Source organism: Scyliorhinus torazame, chromosome 9 (genome assembly GCF_047496885.1).
Source record: "Scyliorhinus torazame isolate Kashiwa2021f chromosome 9, sScyTor2.1, whole genome shotgun sequence".
Classification (NCBI taxonomy): domain Eukaryota; kingdom Metazoa; phylum Chordata; class Chondrichthyes; order Carcharhiniformes; family Scyliorhinidae; genus Scyliorhinus; species Scyliorhinus torazame.
The window spans coordinates 24,003,474-24,016,978 of record NC_092715.1 but is presented as its reverse complement, the minus strand read 5'-3'; the positions used below and the strand labels follow the sequence as shown (position 1 = coordinate 24,016,978).

At 51.5% G+C, this 13,505-nt stretch overlaps 1 protein-coding gene across 1 annotated transcript in view; it reads right to left on the bottom strand.

Annotated features, from left to right (window-relative positions):
- LOC140429114 (G protein-coupled receptor kinase 6-like) overlaps positions 1 to 13,505 on the bottom strand; it is a 217,703-nt gene that overhangs the window by 48,164 nt on the left and 156,034 nt on the right. Inside the window, exons 6-8 of the mRNA XM_072515694.1 lie at positions 8,462 to 8,554; positions 5,024 to 5,087; positions 3,618 to 3,758 (exon numbers count right to left, since the gene is read on the bottom strand). Of these exons, the coding sequence (XP_072371795.1) occupies positions 3,618 to 3,758; positions 5,024 to 5,087; positions 8,462 to 8,554 (298 nt within the window). The remainder of the gene's footprint in view (positions 1 to 3,617; positions 3,759 to 5,023; positions 5,088 to 8,461; positions 8,555 to 13,505) is intronic.

Here is a 13,505-nt window from a genome sequence, read left to right as displayed (position 1 = left end):
GGGATCAGGGAGTGGGGAGGGGCTGAGGATCAATCAAAGTCAACAAGCTCTGGCACGATGGATAAGTGAAAAGATGAGTTTCTGCTCATTTAATGTGGAATTCATGGTCCGGTCCCCGGGTGGAAGGCACCATATTTACTGAAGACTAGACATCTTCCTCATAGCAAAGTGCCAAGGGATCTCCAGAGTCAATGCAGTGGTGCACTGCTGCTACCTAACCAGCTGAAAAATACATCTCACCAGCAGAGGGTGCCGGTGAGCTATTCATGGCTTCCTCAGCCAGGACCGAGTGGTGGTGGGTTCTGCTCCCTCAGGGTGAAATCGGCAACAGTGAACTTGCACGCGCGCAGGTGCAGTGCGTGCTCCGCTCACTTTCTAAGTGGAGAAAGATGAAAGTCGGAGCCATGGCCGAGCAAAGTTTTGGGGCTGTGGATTTTGTTTGCTGCGTTTCCTCCGGGTGCTCCCACAGTCCAAAGATATGCATGTTAGGTGGATTGGCCACACTAAATTGCCCTTTAGTGTACAGAATGTTAGGTGGGGTTACAGAGATGGGACAGGGAATGGGCCTAGGTAGGCCCTTTCAGAGGGTCAGCGCAGACTCAATGGGCCGAATGGCCTCCTTCTGCAGTGTGGGGATTCTATGATACACAATGACGCGGTTAAATTAATTTGCAATAGAGAGGGGGGGGGGGGGGAATGACTGAACATGGATGGGGTAGGGCTAGACCATGGAGAAATTTGAAAACAAGGATGCCTTGATTTGAAGTTTCATCGGAAAGACAGAACCTGCTACAGTGGCACCCCCTCAGCACCGACTGGAGTTCCAGCTTAGATTCTGTGCCCTCCAGTCCAGGAGGGCGATTTGAACCCACAACCTTCTGACCCACTGAGCCACGACAGACAAATCACGTTCAGCTTGTGGCCACTCAATGTACTGCAAAGTTCTGGTGTGAAAACAGAAAATAAAATCGGGAGGTTACATTCTGCTGGCGTGGGAGGAGTCACGCAAGCACGGTGGCCGACGCGGCGAATTGCTAGATTAAAAAAAAAGATTATTTAATCGGAGGCAAGGCCAGCATTTGACGGCCATCCCTAATAACCCCGAGAAGTCTGTTCAGTTTTAAATGGAGATGTTGTACGTTACGGGCATGGGGAGGAGTGCGGGCAGGTGAAATGAGAGCAGCACAGTCCAAAGAAAAACTGTTTGACGTCACTTGTCATTGGCTGCCCTCTCAGTGCGGAGGCGAGCAACAAGAGGTAGACACCAGGAAACAATGAGTTATGTACAAATGTAACTAATTAACTCAATAAGCTCAATAATTCAGCAACACTTCAACCGCTTCCTCGACTATTTTGCTTGAATAATTCCGCATCGGTGCAGGGTGCAACGAACAGGACTGAGTTCAGCTAAGACACCTCGCAGCCACACCTTTGCAATCCAGTGTTATCTGGGTCCGCAGACGAGGAACGGCCAGAGGGAAGCCAGCAGAGCCGGGTTCAGCACTGGGACTCAGGGCAACAAGAATATTCTGCGGCCCACCACACAACCCGTGGGTAGCACAGTTGCTTCACAGTTCCGGGATCCCAGGTTCGATTCCCGGCTTGGTTTCACTGTCTGTTCGTGCGGGGTCTGCACGTTCTCCTCATGTCTGCGTGGGTTTCCTCCGGGTGCTCCCGTTTCATCCCACTGTTCAAAGATGTGCAGGTTAGGTGGATTGGCCATTCTAAATTGCCCTTAGTGTCCAAGAAATTAGGTGGGGTTACAGGGTTACCGGGATAGGGTGGAGGCTTAAGTGGGGTGCTCCTACCAAGGGCTGGTGCAGACTCGATGGGCTGAATGGCCTCCTCCTGCACTGTAAATTCTATGAACCCCACCCAATCGTTCTTTGTAGGAAGTCTTGCTCCAGCTGCACAGGGTATTGGGGTGAGAGCAGACCGAGAGTTTGGGCTCCTTGAGGAGGGATATACTCGCATTGGAAGCAGGTTAGAGAAGGTTCACCAGACTGATTCCGAAACGATGAGGGGGTTTGTATTCTGAGGAAAGGTGAATCGAGTTCAGACTATACTCGTTGGGTGTTTCGAAGATTGAGAGTTGATCTTACTTAAACACAAGATTCTGAGGAAGCTTTTTTAAAATTCATGGGACGTGGGCATCGCAGGCTGTGCCAGCAATTATTGCCCATCCCGAATTGCCCTTGAGGGGGCAGTTAAGAGTCAACCACATGGCTGTGGGTCTGGAGTCACATGTAGGCCAGACCGGGTAAGGACGACAGATTTCCTCCCCTTTTAAAAAAAAAAATTTAGAGTACCCAATTATTTTTTTCCCAATTAAGGGGCAATTTAGCGTGGCCAATCCACCTACCCTGCACATCTTTGGGTTGTGGGGGCGAAACCCACGCAGACACGGGGAGAATGTGCAAACTCCACACGGACAGTGACCCAGAGCCGGGATTCGACGATTTCCTTCCCTGAAGGACATTAGTGAACCAGATGGGGTTTTTCCGACAATCAGCAATGGTTTCGTGGTCATGACTGGCTTCTGAATTCCAGACTTTTAATGAATTAAAATTATTCCATCTGCTCTGACGGGATTTGAACCTGGGACCCCAGAGCATCACTCTGGGTCTCTGGTTTACTAGTCCAGTGACAATACCATGATCTTGCTGACTAACGGAGCAGTCTCGATGGACCCAATGGCCCTCGCCTGCCCCTAGTTCTCATGCTCTAATGCAGCCTTCTTCCCTAAGCAATAACCCATTCACCCCTCACTCCAAACAACCCACCCCACCCCCCTTTGTACATTAAATCATCCTTGCACATATGCCTCCCACCTCGTCTAATCCATCAAACCACAAACATGCAATACAACACAGAGGAAAACGGCTGAGTGGAATACTTGTACACACAAGAGCAAAGCGGATCATCATATACTTTATTTAAGCTGATTGCTGTTCCCTGTCACCATGGCGAACGCTATGGTGGGAGGTGGGGGTCTCGTTGGCCCTCATCATAGAATCCCCACAGTGCAGAAGGAGGCCATTCGGCCCATCGGATCTGCACCGCCCCTCTGAAAGAGCACCCTACCGAGGCCCACTCCCCCACCCTAACCCCGCGACCCCACCTAACCTGCACATCTTTGGACTGTGGGAGGAAACCGGAGCACCCGGAGGAAACCCTACGCACACACGGGGAGAATGTGGAAACCCCGCGCAGACAGACCCCAGGCCGGAATCAAACCCGGGTCCCTGGTGCTGTGAGGCAGCAGTGCTAACCGTGCCACCCAAATCATCCTGGAAATGGAATCCTGCAAACAAATGAACAGATTTTATTTGCTCCAACGTTGGTCGCTGTGCCCTCTGCTGCCTGGGATCCTCAGCTCCAACATTCGCCGTCCCTTACCTCTCCCCATCTCACTCCCCTCCTTTGCAGGGATTATAAAACATAATTCTGACCAAGCCGCCCATCACCTGCCCCAGCAACTCCTTGGTGTCAAATTTTGTTTGATAACCCCCGTGAAAGGCTTTGAAATATTTTGCTGCATTTACAAAGCACTTTGAAGGCAAATTGCTTTGAGGACGACGAAAATATACATTCAGAATATACTCAGAGGTACTTACAACAAATCTACTGTTAACTTTCTCCAAGATCTTCTTTTCGTTCAATGCCATGTTCTCTCCTTTCCTCTTTTTGATCCTCTTCTTTTCCAACTTTTTGCACGCGTACATTTTCCCTGTGGCGCGAACCTGACACGCACACACCTGAGCGTTGGGAGAAGCAAAGTGTGGGGGTAAGTTACAACAATTACTCTCAATCAGTCCATCCGATTGTTTGGGTCGAGCGGGGACGCTGAACCACGACAGCAGTGGGAACCGCCAGCTCGTCTTCGTGTCTGAAACGGGGTGGGAGGACACTGGCGGGGGCGCAGGGTGCACTGGGCAAGTATCCCTGATAATGCCGCACTCCCTCCTGACTCCGCATCGGTGTCGTTTCGTGCCTCAGTCCGGCACACACACACACACCCTCGGGTCAGAGGGATATGGGTTCCCCGCGCTGGTCTACACACCTCATCACATAAATCCAGGCTGATGCTCCGCAGGGCCACAGAGTCAGAGAACGTTTACAGCAAAGAGCTGTCTGCGCCGAGTGAACCAACGGCCCACCCCAGCCGTACCCCACTTTCCAGTATTTGGGCCGTGGCCCCGCAGGTTAGGACACTATAGGTGCGAATCCAGACACCTTTTAATGGAGTTGAGGGTGTCTGCCTCCTCCACCCTTTCAGTCAGTGAGTTCCAGACCCCACAACTCTCTGGGTTAAAAAGATTATTCCTAATCTCCCCTCTAAACCTTCCACTACTCTATTTAAATCTCTGCTCCCCAGTCACTGACCTCTCTGTTAAGGTAAATATGTCCTTCCCTTCCACTCCATCCCAGGCCCCTCGCAGTTTTGTACGTCTCAGACAAATCTCCCCTCAGCCTTCTCTGCTCCAGGGAGAACAATCCCAGCCTCTCCAATCTTTCATCATTGCTGCAACTTTCCAGTCCTGGCCACATCCAGGTAAATCTCCTCTGTACCCTCTCTAATGCAATGGCATCCTTCCTGTAACGAGGTGACCAGAACTGTACGCAATACTCAGGTTGTGGTCTAACTAATGTTTTAGATAGTCCCAGCGTAACCTCCCCTGCTCTTATATTCTATACCTTGGCTAATAAATGAAAGGATTCCATATTCCTTCTGACCCACCTCATTGACCTGTCCTGCTACCTTCAAGGATCTCTCCGAGTTCCCTCATTTCCTCTACACTCCCATGTATTGACCTTCCCAAAATGCATCACCTCAGGCTTCTCTGACTCGAATTCCATATGTCACCCTTTCGCCCACCTGACCAGTCCACTGCCGTCTACAATATCTACCACCTGGCCCTTTTGCTGGAGTTGCCACCTTTCAGAGTGACACCGAGCACAGGCCTCGCTCACTCGCTCAGGTGGACGGAAGGAATCCGTGCCACTGTTCCGGAGCACTCACCTCGCCAAATCCGCCTTTTCCCAGTACTCGATAGTGCCGAAAAGTATTTTTCGTTGCAGGTTGCCTAGCAGGATGAAAGGACGGTAAGATAGGTTATGACTCTATCAAGTCAGAATCCAAGACTGAAGACTACACCCTCCTCGGCAAAGCTATTTGACACACTCGAGTGCACCTGGTCGTGCAGGCGGGCACTATTACGATCACCGAGGATTGACACATGTCAGGTGAATTGTTTATTGTGAAGGATTCAAATATCAAAGGTGCAACATTAAGGGTGGAATTCTCCCGCCCCACGCCGGGTGGGAGAATCGCCCGGGCGCCGCGCGAGCCCCGTCACGCCGCCCCGACGCCCGCACGCTATTCTCTCACTCCCCCCCCCCAAACAAACCGGCGCGGCGGGATTCACGGCTGGCCGCTGGGAGAATCGCCGCTTTCCGTTGGGAACGGGCGAGCGGCGATTCTCCGGGCCGAGTGGCCTGCCCAACACGACAGGTTCCCGCCGGCGCCATCCACACCTGGTCGCTGCCGACAGGAACATCGCGGGAACGCTGGGGGGGGCGGCCTGTGGGGGGGGCGAGGGGGTTCCTGCACCGGGGGGGGGGGGGGGGCGGGCTCAAAAGGGGTCTGGCCTGCGATCGGTGCCCACCGATCGGCGGGCCGGCCTCTCTGAAGGAGGACCTCCCTTCCTCCGCCGCCCCGCGAGATCCATCCGACATCTTGCAGGGCGGCCGCGGGGAGGACGGCAACCACGCATGCGCGGGTGACGTCATTTACGTGGCGCCGTTTTTACGCGGTGCCAAGGTCCGGCGCGCGTAAATGACAAGGCGCCGCTCCTAGCCCCCCCGGGGGCGGGACAATAGGGGACTGGGAACGGCCTCCGACGCCGGAGTGAAACACTCCGGTTTTCACTCCGGCGTCGGGACTTAGTCTCCCGATGGGAGAATTGCGCCCTAAAAATCAGACAGGGGTTGTTTCTGCGTCTAACAAAACGTAGTTGGTGTAAATCATAATGCAGCAGCCTTGAATGTAGCAAAACATCCCAAAGCTTGACAGCAGAGTTATCAAACAACAATTCACACCGAGGCGCTCAAGCAGATACTACGACAGGTGGCTGAAACCTTTGCGTCTAAATTGGGTAGGTCGCAGAGATAGCACAGGCATGATGGCCCGAATGGCCTCCCCCGTGTTGTTCGGTTCCATGATTCTCGAAGCTAGGCAAAAGGTTCCGTCAGGACATAATCAGAAATATTTTGGTGGGAGAATGAGGGAAGGCAACAAACAAAATGGTAGAATTCTGAGGAGGGGTGGGGGATATGAAGGAGCAGAGGGTCCTGGAGGACATGCTCGTAACTCTAATTTGAAAAGTGGTTAAAAAGCATTGAGCTAATAGTGTAGAGTAGGGGGGAAGAATCGGCGGGTCTATTTGCGAGAGAGGAACTGTTATTTGCACTATGTTTTTGTAATTGATATTTGCACACTAATGTATACTGTTACTGTTTACAATGCCAAAAATACCTCAATAAAATTGTTTGGTTAAAAAAAAAGCATTGAGCTTGGACAAAGGGTTCTCTGGACTCGAAAACGTTAGCTCTTTTCTCTCCCTACAGATGCTGTCAGACCTGCTGAGATTTTCCAGCATTTTCACTTTGGATTGAGGTCCTGGGCTTTGTACATAAAGTTAGAGTTTATGCTAAAATCTTTATAATTTACATTGGAGAGACAGAGAGAGAGAGAGAGAGAGAGAGGAGAGAGAAAGAGAGGTGAGAAAAGAAAGAGAAGAAAGGAGAGAGAGGAAGCAATTCATCACCCCCTTCTCGAGGACAGTTAAGGACGGGGAACAATTGTTGGACTTGCCAACGACGCCATCATCCCGTGAGTCAGCAAAAAGGCAAGGGGTGAAAAGTCTGCAATTGTGCGGAGAATCTGGGGTTCTTCCCCTTGGAGATGGACGAGGGGTGGAAGTTTGATCCCTGTTCGAAATTCTGAAGCATTCTGATCTTTTAGACGGTGAGAAGCTGTTCATGGTGAGGCAGCAGGGCTGGTAACCAGAGATTTGAAACACTGGGCAGAAGTACCAGGAGGGGGGGAAGATGAGATTTATTATTTAAAACCCATTTGAATTAACATGCCCAAAAGGGTGGTGGAAGCTTATCCAATAATAACTTCCACAGAGGGGACAGGGTATATTTACACTTCACAGTGGTTAGCACTGTTGCTTCACAGCGCCAGCGTCCCAGGTTCGATTCCCGGCTTGGGTCACTGTCTGTGCGGAGTCTGCACGTTCTCCCCGTGTCTGCGTGGGTTTCCTCCGGGTGCTCCGGTTTCCTCCCACAAGTTCCAAAAGACGCGCTTGTTGGGTGATTTGGACACTTTGAATTCTCCCTCTGTGTACCCGAACAGGTGCCGGAATGTGGCGACTAGGGGCTTTTCGCAGTCACTTCGTTGCAGGGTTAATGTAAGCCTACTTGTGACAATAATAAAGATTACTATTATTATTAATTAACTTAAGTTGTAGGGTGCCATGGGCTTCGACGGTCCTATTTACATTGAACAGAACAGCAGCATTAACATCCAATGTTATGCCCACGTGGGTACAGCAGGTTTGCCAAGACATCATTGAACTGGGTGTTCCCAGCCTTGCCGCACTTCGACAGTAGAGGACTGGCAATTTGATAGGCACGGCAGAAATTTGGCAATGGTCATGGACCATCACTTGGAGAGGTTCAGTTGCTGGCAGCAGTGTGTAGAATGAGATACCAGTGGCTTGTAGGAGGACATAAACCACAAAAGAAAGCTAATTTAAGGAACGCGTCAATGCGCTCACAGAAACCTCGGGGAAATAAGTTGGGAAGGGAACACTTGCCGAGGTTAGAGTAGAAAGAGGAACGATCACTGCCATTTCCCCATAAAGCCCAGATAATCCGAGCAGCAGCCCACAGTCTGAACGTGAGCGGCTTGTGAACCAGCAGGGTGGCAGACGCCAGGTGTAACCTAATCCCTTTCCAAACCTAACAGGACATCAGGAAATCAGATTCAACCCAGCTCTTCACATTCTAAGCATCATAAGAATCCCTACCGTGCAGAAGGAGGCCATTCGGCCCATCGGGTCCGCACCCACCTCCCCTGTCCTATCCCCGTAACCCTGCGCATTGATCACGCCCACAGCCACCTAACTGCACATCTTGGGACACTAAGCGGCAATTCCGCACGACTCGTCCGCCTAAGCTGCACATTTTAGGACTACGGGAGGAAACCGGAGCACCCGGAGTGAACCCACGCAGACACGGGGAGAACGTGCAAACTCCGCACGCTCAAGTCATCAGAGGCCGGAATTGAACCCTGGTCCCTGGCACGATAGGCAGCAGTGATGCCACCGTGCTGGCCCTGGGGGCATTAGCAGTGTAACAAAATACAATGATATTCCTTCCAGGACATTACCTTTCTAACCATTTCCACTGTAGGAATCTGGAGAAGTACATACTTTCTTGGTATTCTGTGAATGGTTCACCACTTAGGTAATCATGGACGGCTCTGCAATTAAAATTGGGTGACATTAAAACGTGAGAAACAAATTAAAGTTCCAGCAGTTACAATAGTTACAACCTGGGCTCGTGGTCCAGCTACATGACCGCAGCAGCTTCAAAGCTAAAATTAAATGGATTGGATAAATCTGGACTTAAAAAATGAATCTCATTAATGTTGACCATGAATCTGCAGGACTGTTGCAACAAAAGAACCCCACCTGATTCACCAGTGCCCTTTAGGGAAGGAAATCGGCCCTCCTTACCGGGTCTGGCCTACTTGTGACTCCAGACCCAACGCAATGTGCTTGACTCTGAAATGGCCAAGCAACTAACTCACTCAGTTCAAGGACAATTAGGGATGGACAATAAATGCCGCCTTGTGAATTCTGCGAATTTTTTTTTTTTTTTTTTTTAAAGTGCAAATCGAACACTTTCCGCGAGATTAAATCCTTGGGACATGGACATGCCCGGCAAGGTCACCATTTCCTGCACATTCCTAGTTTCCCCCAAGAGCCACTGATGTTTTTTTAACCGATGATTCTGTTAGGCTCACTCGGCAACTTTCGGCCCGTGCGGAGACATTCACACTGGCGTGGGGGCTGGTGGAGCAGCTCTGATCCGGTGAGAAAAGCAGGCTTCCTTCCCTTTACTTGGCAAGGGCCGGTAACTGCGGTATAGTTTGCCACAAATTCCTCCAATGAACTGTGTACCTCAACACTGTAACGTCACTGGTCTACGCGAGTGGGACTGATTGAATGCATGTTTCCAAGAGCAGACATGGGCGCGATGGAACGAATGGCCCCTTGCCCATTGTCCGAGCTCATGGGACAAATCTCCCAGCCCCGCCCACCACAGTAATCGTCGAGGGTGGGTCGGAAAATTCGGCGCACCACTGGAAGGTCCGTTGCCCTTGGGTGGGATTTTCCAGTCCCGCCCACCCTATGAATTAGACTAACCCCCTTCCCCTCGCTCCCAGCCAAAAAGGTGAGATCGATACCAAGGCCCATGGGCTAGGACAACGGCAAAAGAAGTGAGAATAGACAAGGTAATCTGGCAAATAAAATAAAAAACTGTTCTCAAAGCCATGAAGACTGGCCATTAAATCGTCTAAAGCCATCGGCAAATCAGTCTAATCGTTGATAAAAATCCTTTACCTGCATGAACTTCCCATCACCCCTATCAGAAACTTGCAAGTCCAGACTGAGAAAGGGAATTTGTCAATGTAAATTTCCCCCCGCTGCAATTGTACACCCATGCAGCAGCGTTCAGCTACTTTTGTTTCGGAAACAAAACTAACAACGGACCGGATAAACAAACGCACCAGCTGCCAACCACCCAAACTAGCTGGACCGCCAGTCATAGGACTGATTAATAATGAAACCACCACTCAGGCTAAGTATGTCAGTGGAAAGTAAGCCCCACCTATTATTTTTGAAAAGCACCTGTGAAAATGTGTGTGGAAAGAAAGAAAAAGTATTACATTTTTACAAAGGCGACGTGTGAGTTTCACATACAGGAGTAAACAACGCAGGGGAGGCCTTTCCTGTAACTCCTCTCTAGAATGGCTTGCTCACCCACTTTATATAAAGTATAAAAATAGGGAAGTTCCGACTGAAACTACACAGGGCGTAAATTGGACTTGGAATACTGTCAGCAGTTTTCTTCCTCATATCGAAGGGAAGATATTGGAGGCAGCGCAGAGAAGGTTCACGAGGTTGATCCTGGGTATGGAGTAGGTTCGGCCTGTGCTCATTGGGGTTTAGAAGAATGAGACCTTACTGAGGCACAGGATTTTCAGAGGGTTTGACAGGGTAGATGCTGAGAGGGTGTTTCCCCTGATGGGAGAGCCTAGGACCAGAGGGCATAACCTCAGAGTAAGGGGTCGCCCATTTAAGACAGATATAAGGAGGAATTTCTTCTCTCAGAGGGGAGTGAATCTGTAGAATTCTTTACCGTAGAGAGCTGTAGAGGCCGGGCCGTTAAGTATGTTCAAGGCTGAGACTTCCGGTGGCGGTCATGGAGTGAACGGTCGCACACTTAGCAGCTCCCGCTCATGGTAGTCTTTTTGTGGCTTGTAGGAATTTTATGAAAGGTGTGGAAGCAGGAACAGAAGGAGGAGTCCCGTAGTTTATAGAGCCGAGCCCCAGGAGAAATCGGAAATGGAGGAATCAGACGTTGGTGAGGGGTGAGGACCAGATTTCGAGTGTGGCAATGGCGGAGGCGCAGGGTCTGTCACCGCCGGCTCAGTGGTCGCCGGACCAGTTGGTGAGCTTCTTGGACGAGAAGTTCTCCCAACGTCGTAAGGAGGGTGCGGAGGATCTGGCCCGGGGGGGGGCGAACTCGATCAGGGCAGCGGTTGACCGCGTAGAGGAGAGATTGACGACCCAGGGACAGGCGATCCAGAGGCTGGGGGTGCAGGCGGAGGAGTAGTCCGCCTCGATGGCAGCGGAGATCGGGATGCTGCAGGACCGGCAGAAGCGACTGTTGGAGAAGGTGGGGGACCTGGAGAACCGTTCACGGAGGCAGAACGTCCGGATCGTGGGTCTGCCGGGGGGGGGGGGAAAGAAGCATCGGATGCTGGTGCGTATGTGGGGAAGATGCTGGAGAAGCTGATGGGGGAAGGTGCTTTCGCCAAGCCGTTGGAGGTGGACCGGGCCCACAGCACACTTATGCGTGAGCCCCCAAGGGCGATGGTGGCACGACTGCATTGGTTCCTAGACAAGGAACGTATTATGAGATGGGCCAGGCAGATGAAGCACTGCGTGTGGGAAGATGCTGAGATCCGGGTGTATCAGGACTTGGGAGCAGAACTCGCAAAGAGGAGGACGAGTTTTAACAAGGTCAAGTCGGCCCTATATGCGAAGGGAATAAAGTTTGGTCTGCTTTACCCAGCCCGTCTATGAGGGTCGGGAGCTGTATTTTGGCTCGCCGGAGGACGTTGTGGACTTTATGAAAGACAATAAACTGAGGGGAGAATGAAGACCTTGAACTTTGACTGTGGGGAACTGAACAATGAGCTATGTTTCGTAAAAACCTTAAACTTTCAGCATTTAATTTGCGATGTTTGGAATGACGTTTGAGGCTCTGTATATATATTTCCTTTTTCCGTTTTTCATTCGGTTCTGTTTGAGGTTAGTTGACTAGATAACTGTAGTCTGCTGACGGGGAGGGGACTTGTAAGGTGGTGGAGGAGAAGAGTTGGCGACGGTAGCTGCCGGAGGGGCAGGCCAGGTGAAGTGCGGGGCATGGGACAAGGGCCTGGCCTAGGGGAGGCTATGGCTGATCGACAGGGGAGGGGGGGGGGGTAGGGTGCCCCCGACCAGGTTGGTCACATGGAACGTTCGTGGACTGAATGGTCCGGACAAAAGAGCCCGTGTGTTCGCTCGCTTGAGGCAACTGAAGGCGGACGTGGCCACGTTGCGGGAGACACACTTGAAGCTAGGAGACCAGGTTAGATTGAGGAAGGGATGGGTCGGACAGGTGCTTCATTCGGGACTGGACTTTAAAACAAGGGGGGGGGGGGGTGGCAATTGATGGTCAACAAAAAGGTGGCATTCGAGGTGGGGAAGATAGAGGCAGACCCGTAGATGTATTATGGTTAGCAGGAAGCTGGAGGGAATGGCTGTGGTGCTGGCGAATATATACGCCCCAAACTGGGATGATGTTGAGTTCGTCAGGAGAGTGCGAGGGAAGATTCCGGACCTGGACTCGCACCGACTGATTATGGGGGGGGGGGGGGCCAAAGGAGTAAGGAGTTTTCATTCTACTCCCATGTGCACAAGGTGTATTCCCGGATAGACTTTTTCGTGCTGGACAAAATGCTGCTGGCGGAGGTGGTGGATAGCGAGGACTCAGCAATTGTGGTGTCGGACCATGCCCCACACTGGGTGGACCTGCGAGTGAGTAAAGGAAAGGCCCAGCGGCCACAATGGAGGTTAGATGTAGGGCTGCTAGCGGAGGAAGAGGTGTGAGAGCCGGTGAGGGAGGCCATTCGGGGGTGCATAAAGAGTAATAATACAGGTGAGACCGCGGCAGGGGTGGTGTGGGAGGCACTGAAGGCTGATATCAGGGGGGAATTCATCTCGATTCGGGCCCACAGGGAGAAGACTGAACGGGCGGGGTTGGACAGGCTGGTTGGCGAAATTTTACAGGTGGACAGGGGATACGCGGAGTCTCCGGATGAGGGGCTCGTGAAGGAGCGTCAGAGACTGCAAATGGAATTTGGGCTCCTGTGCACAGGTATGGCGGAGGGCTAGCTGAGGAGGATAAAGGGGGAGGTGTATGAACGTGGGGAAAAAGCCAGCAGGGTGTTGGCGCATCAGCTGAGGAAACAGGAGGCGGCGAGAGAAATTGGGAAAGTAAAGAATACAAGGGGGGAAAGGTGGTTGTGGACCCGGACGGGGTGAACGATGTGTTTCGGGAATTGTATAGCCGATTTTATAGATCGGAACCCCCAGCCGGGGAGGAGGATATGAACGATTCTTGGTTGTGTGGGGGGGAGGCGATGTAATTGGGTAAGGCCCTGGGACCTGACGGATAACCAGTGGAGTTTTACAAAAAGTTTTCTGGGCTACTGGGGCCGCTCCTGGTAAAGGCCTTTAATCAGTCCAAGGAGCTGGGGGTGCTCCCCCCAACGTTATCACAGGCATCGATTTCCCTTATTTTGAAGCGGGATAAGGATCCAGAGAGCTGTGGATCGTAGAGACCGATCTCTCTTTTTTGAATGTAGATGCAAAGTTACTGGCAAAGATGCTGGCCACACGTATAGAGGACTGTGTCCCGGAGGTAATAGGGGAGGACCAGACGGGATTTGTGAAGGGACGGCACCTAATGTCCAACATTAGACGGCATTTAAATGTTATAATGGTGCCAGCGGAGCGGCGCAAGGTTGAGGTGGTGGTAGCCATGGATGCAGAAAAGCCTTTGACCGGGTGGAATGGAAGTACTTGTGGGATATC